The 12,892-nt window shown below is 43.0% G+C and overlaps 5 protein-coding genes across 5 annotated transcripts; 2 read left to right on the top strand and 3 right to left on the bottom strand.

Annotated features, from left to right (window-relative positions):
- Positions 1-702: 702 nt before the first annotated feature.
- Positions 703-1,477, top strand: GL218_06471 (putative acetyltransferase C18B11.09c; the record flags this gene model as incomplete). Its single annotated transcript, XM_033583184.1, has 2 exons — positions 703-803; positions 916-1,477. The coding sequence occupies 2 exons, from the start codon at positions 703-705 to the stop codon at positions 1,475-1,477; spliced, it is 663 nt and encodes a 220-aa protein (XP_033433504.1).
- Positions 1,478-2,671: 1,194 nt separating this feature from the next.
- On the bottom strand, positions 2,672-3,570 carry GL218_06470 (Heterokaryon incompatibility protein 6, OR allele; the record flags this gene model as incomplete). Its single annotated transcript, XM_033583183.1, has 2 exons — positions 2,672-2,710; positions 2,860-3,570. The coding sequence occupies 2 exons, from the start codon at positions 3,568-3,570 to the stop codon at positions 2,672-2,674; spliced, it is 750 nt and encodes a 249-aa protein (XP_033433694.1).
- A 690-nt stretch (positions 3,571-4,260) lies between these two features.
- Positions 4,261-7,380, top strand: GL218_06469 (putative thiol methyltransferase 2; the record flags this gene model as incomplete). Its single annotated transcript, XM_033583182.1, has 7 exons — positions 4,261-4,313; positions 4,367-4,529; positions 4,614-4,892; positions 5,017-5,161; positions 6,219-6,388; positions 6,459-6,589; positions 6,648-7,380. 7 exons carry the CDS (start codon positions 4,261-4,263, stop codon positions 7,378-7,380), a joined length of 1,674 nt encoding a protein of 557 aa, XP_033433749.1.
- A 393-nt stretch (positions 7,381-7,773) lies between these two features.
- Positions 7,774-8,951, bottom strand: GL218_06468 (uncharacterized protein; the record flags this gene model as incomplete). The annotated part of the gene is made up of 4 exons (XM_033583181.1): positions 7,774-8,494; positions 8,554-8,721; positions 8,774-8,873; positions 8,933-8,951. 4 exons carry the CDS (start codon positions 8,949-8,951, stop codon positions 7,774-7,776), a joined length of 1,008 nt encoding a protein of 335 aa, XP_033433748.1.
- A 1,874-nt stretch (positions 8,952-10,825) lies between these two features.
- GL218_06467 (uncharacterized protein) lies at positions 10,826-11,845 on the bottom strand (the record flags this gene model as incomplete). Its single annotated transcript, XM_033583180.1, has 1 exon — positions 10,826-11,845. One exon carries the CDS (start codon positions 11,843-11,845, stop codon positions 10,826-10,828), a length of 1,020 nt encoding a protein of 339 aa, XP_033433747.1.
- Between the last annotated feature and the right edge of the window lie 1,047 nt (positions 11,846-12,892).

Here is a 12,892-nt window from a genome sequence, read left to right as displayed (position 1 = left end):
AGTAACATGGCGTCTTAGCACTGGTAGACTATTATTATTAATGCTAACCAGCTATAATAATTGAATGTTTATGAAACATCTGATTGTTATTTCGATACTGTTACCTATTATCAGCAATTAGGTTTATATATTTGCTGAGATTGTTGAAAATTGAAGATTCTCAACGCAACGCCACGTAATCTTCACAGACCAATGGGTAACAAACGATATACTACATTGCATTAGCCGTCGTCGCCTAAGTTTTCGCGATGTGCGTCTATACTGACTCTAAGTTCTTGCTTTTAATAGGGGGATATCAATGTTTATTCAGGACACGGTAATGCAGGAAGAGATACGGCCGTACTTGGATAATATATTCTAACCATAATTCATAGGACTGATAAATCTATTGATATTTAGACTATTTTACCAAGCCACTCTGGTCTGTGGCGGTGCTCAAGTAAAAAAAGGCCACTTTATATGCATTTACTGAGAGGTTAGACAGCGACCAATATGCGGGCCAAGCCGACGAACGTTTCTTTTACAGACGTGTTCATAATTCAAGAGTCGGAGATACCAAATTAGACATCGTTTTCCCTCGTTCCGTTAAGATCTCGGATAGAAATAAAAATAACCATTCATTATTGTTACAATTTTCATCGTGAGCTATTCCGTCGACCCCTATTTTCTACGACTAGCTTCTGCCATAAAATTTAAAGAATTATGGCTGCCCAAGAAAAGAACCCAGTTGAGCTTGAAAAGGCTACCGCTTTAGCTCATGTACCCAAGTCCGAAGAATTTGACAAGATGATCTCTGGGATGCTGTGAGTGTTTCCCTACTGGCTAAATGATGTCGTCGTATTTTATTCGATTTAGCCAAGTCTGAAGTACGACGAACCTAATGGGTACTTTCGCTAATAATGCTCCACCACATAGATATGATGCCCATGATCCTGAGCTGTCGAAACTACGCTTCAACGCTCGGAGATGGATGCATAAGTATAATAACTACTTCCCTGATGACCCAGAAGCCGACTTCAATTCCCTGGCAGAAGTTCGGAAGAATATGCTCAAGCAGTTCTTGGGTCATGTTGGGGAGGGAGTTTTCATCGAGCCATCACTCGCTGTAGACTACGGATGCAATATTCGCCTTGGGGATCGATTCTATTCTAACTTCAATCTGACTATCTTGGATTGCGCGCTAGTCACAATAGGCGATCGTGTTATGTTCGGCCCGAACGTGTCGATTTTAACAGCTACTCACGAAACTGAGGTGCAAAGTCGTAGAGATGATATCGAATACGCCAAACCCATAACTATCGAAGACGACTGTTGGATAGGCGGTAATGTTGTGATCCTGCCTGGTGTCATAATTGGCCAGGGGTGCACTATTGCCGCCAGCTCTGTGGTAACGAAGAATATTCCAGCATGGAGTGTCGCGATGGGTGCGCCTGCACGGGTTGTGAAAAAGGTGACTCCGCTTGAAGCTCATAGTTAAGAAGCTTTGGTTTGGTCTATACTATTCTTATGTCTACCTAAGTAACCCAGAAGGTAGTAAAATAGATTTGACAATAGACATTGTTTTATATTCCTGTCACCTAGCTATCATCGCTTTTCCCCCCTTTGGATCATTTCATGTTATATTACCATTCCTTCCACTTATACAAGATCAAAATACCGAACATTTATACCAATACTATTGAAGACTTCGGGACGCACGCACAGAGTAGTATTGGTGTTCTCTTTTAATTTCTTCCTGTAGCCAGAAAGATCTATCGGAAGATTCCCAAACCTTGGGTCCTCGAAGGTAATATCCCCTGAATTCGTATCTAGAAAGCCAAAAGTGGCTTTGTGAGCATGAGTAGTTGAAAATATTTGAATATTTTCAGGAAGGGGCCCTAATAAGCCTTTACCGAAGCACAATTGATCAATGTAGGCGTTGCCTATGAGAATAAATTGGTCGTTGGTCACGGGTCGAAGAATCATAACTTCACTGCAACCTATCAGGATGCATACATGATCACCAACTTGTGTATGCGGGGGGGCAATTCCAAAATATCCGTTACTGCATCGTGCGAACTTTTTGCCCCTTATGAATCTAGTTCGTTGGAGGAAATTGTATTCAGGGCTATCCGGTTTGAAAAGCTCAGGATCATAACATGACCTTGAATAGAGTTCCGTAACAACTTTTTTGGCTTCCCTCAAGCTTGGCAGCGTGATAGACGGGATGTCAGTGAAATCGTTGGCAATCCGCCCGTAAACTAGGGTTTTAGCATAGATTTCCACTAGTTCATCTGGAAGCTGGTTGCCCTCTATCTGGCTCATATCCTGAGCGAATAAAAGTTGGCGGTGAATATGGAACAAGTCTCTCAGAGTGACGTTATAAAGATCTGGAATTTGATAGACTTCCATGATTTCTGTGGATGTCACACCTGATACGCGGAGTACTCCATCCACTGGGGATTCTACATAGGTACCCAGCTTAGAGGATGCCATAAACGGTTGCAGGCATAGCTCTGGAGATGCTACCGCTTTGGACCAATTGGGAACCCAACTTGGATGTGTAGCATTAGGTTCGAAGTGACAGTCGCGAAGTAATGCCAGGGAGCCAAATCTCCGGGTCCATCTTAACATTACATCTTTATATATTTCTATGCAAGACTTGCTATAATCCGGAACCGGACAACAATCCCTATCGGCTGACGTCAAAAGTGATCTGATCGCGAAGATCCTATCCCTGGGGTCACGGCATATAGCCCAATCAAAGTGAAGACGTAGCGATATTAGAGATATCATCCTTTTCGGAAAGATAAGTCCACGCATGAAATGCAAGCGCTGTTGAAATATGTGGGAGTAATGGAATTCGATAGTGGGTTTGACGAAGAGGCAAAACAATGCTCTTCGAAATGCTATCCAGCTCGTCTCTGCTGTGCCACATTGCAATATAGCATAGCTATTAGCAAGTATTATCTCCTGCTTGACCCAAAGTCGCTCGAACCAGTTGCGATGCGATATGTGGTATATTGCACACATGTCTCTTGTTGTCATCGGTAGGACACAATTCTGGTCACTAATCATCGGGTCTGTGCAATTATTTGCCGGCCGCATATTTAAAAATTCCCAATTCACGTCAACTTGAGAACCAATGTAAGACATAATGTTCATTGCGTGAGAACTATCGTTGTTTTCTTCGCCCAGAAATCCGATAACGCGACTCGCTGCTCGAAAAATATCTCCCATTCTCATGACTTGTTCGCCCTTCTCGATATTACTTGACTGGTTAATGCATATTGCATCAACCCATATGATCCTGGGCTCTGATAATCGGCGTAGATATCGTAGTGCGGTGGACAGATTCTGCGTTACGGGGAACATAAAAGTTCTTTCCGTGTCTACTATAATTCGAATAGCTTCTGGATCATCTTCTGACCCCCACACATAAGAGAGAGCCTCATATCTGGGAGGATTAGCCTCGAGGAATTCGACGACAGTCAAACTGATTTTGATCTCATCTTGCGAATCTCCAGGATGGATAGTGGCTATTCGGATAAAGCCGTTCTCAGGAAGGGGATATTCAGCGTAAATATCCATAACTGTAGATTATCAAAGATTGTCGTTTGAGAGTAAGGCCTAAGGGGAGTTTGAAAGTTGCCAACACCTAAAACTTAATAGATTATTTTCTACTATTCGACAAGGCTTGTGTAACCTGCTTCATTGCCTGAAATGTAACCCTCCATGTATGCCCAACCACTCTTATTTACTTCTGATTAGTCGCGATATACCCTTTATGTTCTATTTTAAACTTAGAGAGAATAAGCATGCATGTATTGAATCTTACTTCTTCCTAGAAATTGAATTTATATAATGTTGCTTACATCGTCTAGGTACAATCGTATGAGCCACCCGATATTGATAGGATAGACTTTTGGTATTTAGGCATTATTATTATTCCTATCTGTTATAGCTACCTATTTGTATATGTCTCGGATCCTAAATATCGAGCGTGAAAAGTACTTATTTACCTATCTCCTAAGATACAAATACTACTATTTGTGGGTATTAAGCCACGAATCAGTCAACATTGAGATAGGGCATAGCATGCCACTGAATCAGTCAGCGGGGTATTTGTCGTCACTACTCTTTACCTTTTACTCAGGACATTAAAATATAACATCATTCATCCTACTGTTGATCTACCCAAGTAAGACATAGTTACAAGAAGCTAGGTAGTCGGTCGTTTCTCGCTGTCTAGATCTTCGAACAATTCAACCACTTGTCAAAATGGATACACCACCTCAGCCGCTTACTCAACTAGTCTCTCATTTTATTAATCGGTACTTTGTTGAACATTTATATCATAATTTATTATGCTGATATCGCTGTGAAGTGCCCGAAACAATGAATCCTCAGGGTGGACTGAGCTTTGGAACAGTGACAAGAGCAATTTCTGGGACCGCATGGGCCCATCGCCCGCTCTCATCGACTGGATCGAGTCGCAATCCGAAATATCACAACATTCTCCTAATTATCGACCAATTGCCCTGATCCCCGTAAGTTGATCCTGTAAGAGAATAGCGAGGTTCTATGTGTCATCATTCATCTGACTGACCTTCATAATGGTTTGAAAGGAATAGGACTGCGGGAAAGGCTACGATGTTGTTATGCTAGCTCTCCATGGTTTCGATGTATATGGTTTAGAGATTTCACAGAAGGCTATTGAAATAGCAAAAGTCAACGTGGCAGCCCAGTTTTGCGAGCCATCCAGCTTTAACTTTGGCTCGTCAACAGCGGGCCGATCAACTAAATGCCGAGGTAATGTAAAGTTCATCCAAGGCGATTTCTTCGAAACAGGCTGGGAAAAGCTGGTAGCGACTGAAGACTTTCATGGCTTCGATCTAATCTATGATTATACTGTAAGCTATTTGACCCAGTGCAGAACTACCCATAGACCTACTAAGCAGATCAAACGGTGGAATCTTTTTTTCATTTCTTTCTTTGGAATAATAAGTGTAACCACGATACTGATATGGTACCTAGTTTTTATGTGTCCTCCCACCTGATTTACGAAAGGACTGGGCTCGTCGCATGTATGAACTTATCTCCCCATCCGGAGTACTTGCCTGTCTCGAGTTTCCTTTATATAAGGATTTAAGAGCACTTGGTCCGCCTTGGGGATTAAAAGGTGTTTATTGGAACATATTAGCTGAAGGCGGTGACGGTATCATTTCTGAAAATTCAATACGAGAAACTAAGACGCTGAAGGGGTCGTTTCGAAGAGTGGCCTACTTCAAACCACCACGATCATATGAGAATGGGAAGGGTACAGATATGTTTAGCGTTTGGAAACTAAGAAGTTAAAGGAGTTGTGATTTTACTGACGATATATGAAAAGGTTTCGGATTTAATTAACACGTAGGACTCATGATATCTCCGAGTTGAAGGTCCGTGCACAGAAGCTGACGTATTGGGCCCAGGCAGAAGTGAATAACTTCCAAAATTCTCAATGTTTACATCGACTTTATCATTTTTCAGGGCTGTGTTTAAAAGTCTATTAAAATAAATTTATAACCTTATATCTTATACTCCTTGAGTTATCAATCTAAAATTTCGATACGATGCATGGGATATGAGTTTCTTACCACCGTAGGACTCAAACTGGCATATTATGCCCCCTGATACCTCCTTGTAAAACTTAAAAACGTTGGACACCGAGCGTCGCTCTAAGACAATAAAGACCCCGAGATGGAGAGCCAACAGAAGAATAAGCGACACTGCTGGGAATGTCGCCGACGTTACTTGGTCTGCGATTTCACGGAACCCATGTGCCAAAGGTGTTCCGCATTGGGGATCGAATGCCCAGGATACAGTGATGTGAAACCAGTAAAACTCAAGTGGCTCGCACCCGGAAGAGTCATATCTCGGGGTCGGAAGCGAAAGAAAACACCATCTAGCGAAACAATATCAAATACTCATATGCTCATACCACGAGTTGAGATAAAGACTGAAGTCTATGCTTTAGCTGAGTGTGCCGAGTACTGCAAGTAACTGATCAATCGAAACAAACCGATGTTGATGGACTAACCTGAATCGGTTAGTTAATTCTTGCATATACCAAGATCTACTCCCCCTTTGTGAACTTGGGGATAATCCTCATATATACCCTCTCTCGACCAAGCACCTTCGGAGGGCCTCTTGGGCCCCGGATTATCTGCGGCTTGGTATGATCTGTATGATACTAGGCCACCGAATCAATCGTACGAGGGGCAGTCCCGAGTCCAAGGGATTGGTTGAGAAGTTTTATTTTCACTGGGGCCTTGCTATCCGCTCTCTTAGAGATCATCTCGACATGGAAGATAAGCGTAAGGGCGATACCATGATCGCCGGAGTGCTGACGCTTCTTCTCGTCGACGTGAGTTAATTATCTACCTCCTATGCTATGATGTTGGTAACTTGCGATATTAAAATATATATCACTACAGGTTCAACTCGGCACTTCGCTTAATTGGAGGTGTCATCTCGAGGGCGTCTATGAACTAATGATGCTGCGTGGTGGCTTTCAGGCAATGGCCAGATCGAAAGTCCTAAAGCCACTATTACGTTGCCTCTGGGTGTATGTAATCCCAATAACAACCATAAATGAGAAAAATACGAACACTAATCTTAAACAGTCTTGCTGTGATTGGGAATACAACTTGTCCCGCATCGGATCTCTCAATGATAGGTTCACAACTTGATACAACTGATTTCTTACTAGAGGAATTTAGTACAGCAATGTCCCCCTATCATATGTGCCCTTTGCCTCTATTCGCAGAGATCATCAAGGTTAACCATCTTCGAATGCGGGCCACGGAATATACGAGCACCAGAGCCGAGGAGCTTTCGTACGAGGCGTGTAAAATACTACAGCGTGTTCACGATTTCCTTCCAGAACAATGGGCCGATTCCAAACGCTCATCTAAAGACTGGGTGCTTATTGGTAGTGTATACCAGTCTGCTGTAGCCATTTATCTTATCTTGTCTCTTCAGAGTTTGTCCGTTTTCTATATAACCTCTGAGATGAGCGCTTGTTGCACCAGGCATGGCGAGCTTCTACAAGTACTTATAAGCGATGGACTATCATCTCCGAGAACCCAACGATTTATGCTTTGGCCTCTAATCGTATTAGGAGTATATGCTGCTCGTAGCAGTCCAGCAATGCGTGCATTCGTTGTAAGCCGACTACCTGAGCTTAGTCGCGATCTTGGCACCTCCGTGCCATTGATGGTTAAACACGTACTTGAGTCATTCTGGGACTCGGGTGAGACTCGCTGGGATGCTTGCTTTAATAAGCCGTATATATTTACGATGCAAATTGCAATCGATACCAACGGCTTGCCCCATACTACCAGGAAAATAAGTTAGGGGTGATAAAACATTTGAAGAAACCGAATTTATATTTAATCATTCTATATATGAGACTATAAACAATTGGAACCAGATAACTGTGGATGAACTATACCGACCTAATGAATATCTCTATATAATTTCAACAAATAAAAACTACAATTCTCAAGCCAATGTTATCTACTAATCCGAGAACCCCGATCTCTAGTCAATCCCTGAGCCAGCCATGGACATTCATTACAAACATGTTATAGTATATAGTTAGCCTCCGGATAGTATGTCGCCTATATGTGTCGCTCTCCCATTGAAAGTTATCAAGACAAGTCCATAGGCCAAGCATTGAAATTAATTATCGCCATCTAATATTTCATGGACAAATTATACCACCTGCCAATAATACATCTCCAGCCTTTAGTTTCTAGAGCCAGGGTATTGATTAAGCTCTTCGAATCCTCGAGTCTGCTTCTTTTTGCGAAATAGGATGCCGAACGTCAATACATTTGCCGTCTTAGCCAGGAGCGGCCGGTCATCGGAGTCTTCTTCTCCATAGACTTCGGTTCCGTCGCGCGAGAGGTAGATGTGATGTTCCTTCGGCAGAAATCGGCATGGATTCCATATGTTCCATAGAACCGAGTTGATGAGCATGAGAGTTGCCTCAAATATATAGAAGAAGACCTCATACCGCAAGATGGGACTCAAGTTTCTAAGAGCCTCGATATTATCGAGGTCCACGTTCGTATTTCCCGTATGTTCTACTAGTCGATAGATGCATCGGACGAGGATCAACGCCATACTCACGTATAACGTTCGAAGGAGAATCCCGATACCCTTGACTTGTACATTCGCTCTTGAGCATCGCTGATGAAAGAGGCCGGCAAGACAGATAAAGATGGCAATAAGACAGAGCTGGATTATGAGGGCTGCTATTGTTAAATTACTGCCGAGAGATTGTGTCGAACTCGAGGACGACGGGTTTGCGGATAGTGATACACCCAGGGAGTTGAGTGCTTCGACGAGGCCCATGAGACCACCGAATATAGTTAAAACTCTTGCAGGGGGGAGAGGTGCGCACCAGGGCACATAAGAAAATATACGGCCGAGGACGTGGTAGTTGGCAAGTTCTAGGAGTGGACTATTATATCTAATCAGCGAAGACCATAGGCGATGTGTTAATAAGACTAATAAACTTACGGGCACACGAAGATAAAGACTTGGCTAAGGATAAACACCATCAGAGGCACTTTCGTAGTCACGCTATACATGTAGTCGTAGGCTCCATATTCGCGCATCGCGTAACCGACGGTGAATAGCACAGCACAAACGGGGTGCAGGCCGATCAACTTCCAAGCTTCATAACGGCTATTATAGTTGTTAGGGGTCGACTGAATTCGGTTTGGACAAGTATACTAACTAGCATTGCCAAATATGGAATATGGCTGAGAGGGCATATGCAACAGCGAAGAAGATGGGCGCACCTTTGTCAGGAGCATAGACGTACAAGCTGTATAAGACTAAGTGGGATTGTGTTAGTTGTATACTCCTGAGTCCTGATTGGGGATATAATTCTTACTAGGTTCTCCAGCTGCCATCTTGGAAGTGTAGAAACTTTAGATAGAGGTAGTAGAAACAGAGAAATAAATGACAGATGAGGATCTATATGTCGTAGATATAGGATAGATCCTCCTTGTTGATTTATTTGTCTGTTGTCTAACCTCGTAGTTATTGTTCGGCGAATATAAGACTTCCATCCTAAAAGAAGAGAAATAGAAAGCTTTATTAAATAGGATTAAAGTCAAGAATCGGAGGGAGATAATTAGAAGAAAAAAACTTTGATGGCGCCCTTCGCAGCCTCATCTAACGTCTCCTAGGACGTAGCCATCGTCACTTTGTGAAGCACTGCCGCTTAACCCAAATAGGATAATAAAAATGCCAAGAAATGGGATCTGTGGATTTCCTCCAGATCCCTACAATGGCAGTACGTATGCACTAATCCTAGATAGGGTAATCTGGATGCCAAGCTGGGCGGTTTGTCGACCCGGGGCTGTCCGAAATAAATTCAAGCTGAGGCGACGCGGACAAATGGTAGTAGGCAGCATTATAAGAAACAGAACATTAGGCTATTCAACTATATCACCTACGTGTACATACTCTCTCATGCCGTTTCATTAGCTTCATTATGTTACATTTTGTTTGGTGTTGCTAAGAGAAGAACAATGCGCTGAGGGAACCGACATCATGCATATCGCCATATAATGCGATTAATGAATATAGGGGTAATTCATATGCAGCTATTGAGAAGTTATATGTATTGGTGACCTCTTCAAGTATCCCCTACCTATTCTTTCGTAACGCTTCCGGCTCTTCTTATTTACACCAACTTACCGGGACCATTGTCCAAGATCCAATTATCATCACAATATCGTTTACAATTGTTTCCATGTTAATGTATCCGTTTTTTCCGGGACGTACTCGCTGGGTCGCGGTACTAAAATCGGAAGCGGACGACAACTCAAACGGGAGCTCCGTCGCTCGACGTTACCAATTATAACAATTTTCTAATCATAATATACCATTAAAGTTGACAAATAAGAGTGGTTTCTTAGTAGCTTTATTGCATTAAGTATTAGCCAAATCTGGAAATATCTATACAATTGATCGGGACCCTTTAAACAGTTTCAAATTCGATATACTTGAAGACTTAACAGTCGAGGTAGGGTGGTCATAACTTGCATTCAAGTCATAGGCTATTAGATTATAGGCAGATTTGGTTCCACATTAAGCCCATCACTCTTGTAAGAAGTCGTCATAAAGGTACCTACCTACTTTCACTAAGTGGTTCATATGGAAGGGTGGAAGGCTGTGGTTGGTTCCGACCAGATACAACTTTACTAATTGAGAATTCTCTAATAAGAGCTGAATCCAACTTTCAAGGACCTCGCGATCCACATCCAAAAGCCCCAGCCGAGAGAGACATAGCCACTCTGCTCTAGGGAATACTTTTGGAGTCCTAATGGAACATCTCGGCCAATCCTGCATGGAGAGAACGCCGAAACTAGATTTCCACCTATCGTATTCACATAGTAGTTGGACTTGGTCTAGTTCTAATATGCACGAGCTTTCGTGGAAGCGCCGAGATTATGCCCGGGTTGGAAAGGGTCATCTTCTAAATCTATTGGAGAACGATTAGGTTTGCAGATCTATATTCCAACCTAGACGTGGCGCTGTTCGTGATTAGGATGATATAGTATCGTAATATGCAAGGTACAGAATTATATGAGACAAGGCCTGAATAGTACCCCTTCTCTAAGCAAGCAATTAAGCTAAAAATACTGATAATTGTCCCTTAACGCCATTATATACAGTATCCATAGTTGCAATACAAGTCCGTATTTCCCATCCCCTATTCCACCATCCGAGATTCCCTAGGTACTCATCTCACTTAACAGATTCTATCCTTCGTGGCCTAGTAATCAAGATACTTCTCTTTGCAAATACTTCTAAGATGTACCAGATTCCCGAGCTCATCACAAGTCGGTGGCCTACGGCCTAGCGCATTATCACGCTCTCTGAACTCATTCCTAAGCCTTAGTGCCTTCTGTGTCGAGTTCAATCGTGTCACCTCGCAGATGTTCAGGTACGCCAGATCATTCTCGCAGTATTGTACCGAGTGCCATACATACTCAAGCTCATCGGCTTTGCTTCGTATGACCGACCCCATCGTCTTTGGTCTATCGATCTGGTACTCGTAGTCGTAGTATACTGTGGTCTCCTCCCCAGTCTTCTCATCTATCACTTTCTCCATTCTCACATCTAGGAGTTTACCTTTGTAGTTCAACCAGCCTTGACCCTGCGAACGAGCTTGGGCTTTCTCCGCCTCTACCCGCCGATATCTTTCTACACGATCCAGATCTCGTGTCAAATTATTTGCCGCAGCTACCATGTCCTCAGCGAATTGGCGAATTTGCGTTATTTTGCCCAACTCTTTAAGAGTCCGTTGCGCGCGATCCTCCTGTAATATGTTCTGCAATGCTTTCTGTGAGTTATTCTGTAACCTGTGGTACCTTTTAAACTCCCGTAATACCCCATCAATTGTCGACTCTATGCCCTGCCTACTTGTTGTTGTTGCATAATGGAGAGCCTCATAGGTCTGGTGAATACCTTCGCGAACCATCGTACCGTTGCTAGCTTTATTCTCGTCGCGGAGAAATTTCACGTAATATTCGGCACAAGCCCGAGCAACATTACCGCGCAACGCACGGTGATAGTTTTCGATATCTTGCCTTTTCGACCTCTCCGTGGTAAAGACATTATATCGTATCTTCCAATAGAACCGTGAAACGAAGTTAGAAGATTGGAGATCCCGAGAGTCCAATGAGGCACTTCCGAGCCAGTCCGCTCTCTCCGGTCTTTTGCTAAGTGACTCGTAGATATTATCGAGTTCGTCGAGTTCTGATGCTAATTTTCTTGCGCGTGTGATAACCATATCTACCGCCTTCCCGGTCGCAGCAAGCACATCTAGTTTTTGCCCATTAGCAGCCGCACGTAGATGCCTTCTCGCCAGTCTAGATTTACGGTGTAGGTAAATAAGTGTATTATATCGGGCGGCAATATGAGTTCGGACGCCTTCCCACCTTCCGTCCTGGACGTAGCTCTCTACATCATCATCTGGGAATAGTGAAGAGGCAAAGTAAATCGGTAATTCCTCTTGATAAACTTCGCTTGCATTTTCGTAATGCCACCCCGGCCGAACTACTAGTAACTGCGGTAGATGATAGTTGACGGTAATATTGATAGCCTCAAGTAAGCCCTCTACAACCGTACCGTCAAACCATATCGGGTCCTCCGGTACAGCAGAGGCTCGTCGATATGTCCACCACTCTCTCAAGGTAGCGCCGTAGAAAGGAGATAATAAAGCCGAATTTCCTTCCGTTGCTTTAGCTGCGCGAAGATAATAATTAGTTCGGATCGCTGGGTTATGCACAATATGCATATATCGGTCGAGTACTTCTACAATCGTCTTTGGGGATACAATCTCTTCCTTGACTTTTACGTGGTTTACGGCGTAGTAAGGCCGTACCCTACCATCTTCCCACCTCTCCTTTCCTGGCCATCTTGATCCAATTGAGGTCGAAGGGTCAAAAGGGGTAAAATCAGCACCAACGCACACCGACAGGGATGCGATTAGATAAATTAGAAAAATTAGCATTTTTTATCCAGTCCAAAATTCTAAATTAATTCTGTAATTTGTCTCCCAACCGAAGTAGAAAGAATTTACCATACCCTAGAATCACACTTTTTAACTAGGCATGACAATCCTCAAGAACGAACAAGCACTATGAGAATTACAAAAAGGGATGAAGTTAATAGCTTTAAATTGAATGCATTGTTCAATTATAAGTACCGCATTCGGCACATTCATGGTGCTTCCATCTCATGAAGCCAGCATAAGGGACAAAGCAGCGAAAACCATGTACAATTACAAAGACTATAATGATGTATTGGGTTATTACACCTTGCACAAGTACAACTT

This window comes from Daldinia childiae, assembly GCF_008694065.1.
Source record: "Daldinia childiae strain JS-1345 chromosome Unknown Scaffold7, whole genome shotgun sequence".
In the NCBI taxonomy this organism is placed as follows: Eukaryota; Fungi; Ascomycota; class Sordariomycetes; order Xylariales; family Hypoxylaceae; genus Daldinia; species Daldinia childiae.
This window is presented reverse-complemented; position numbering and strand designations above follow the sequence as displayed.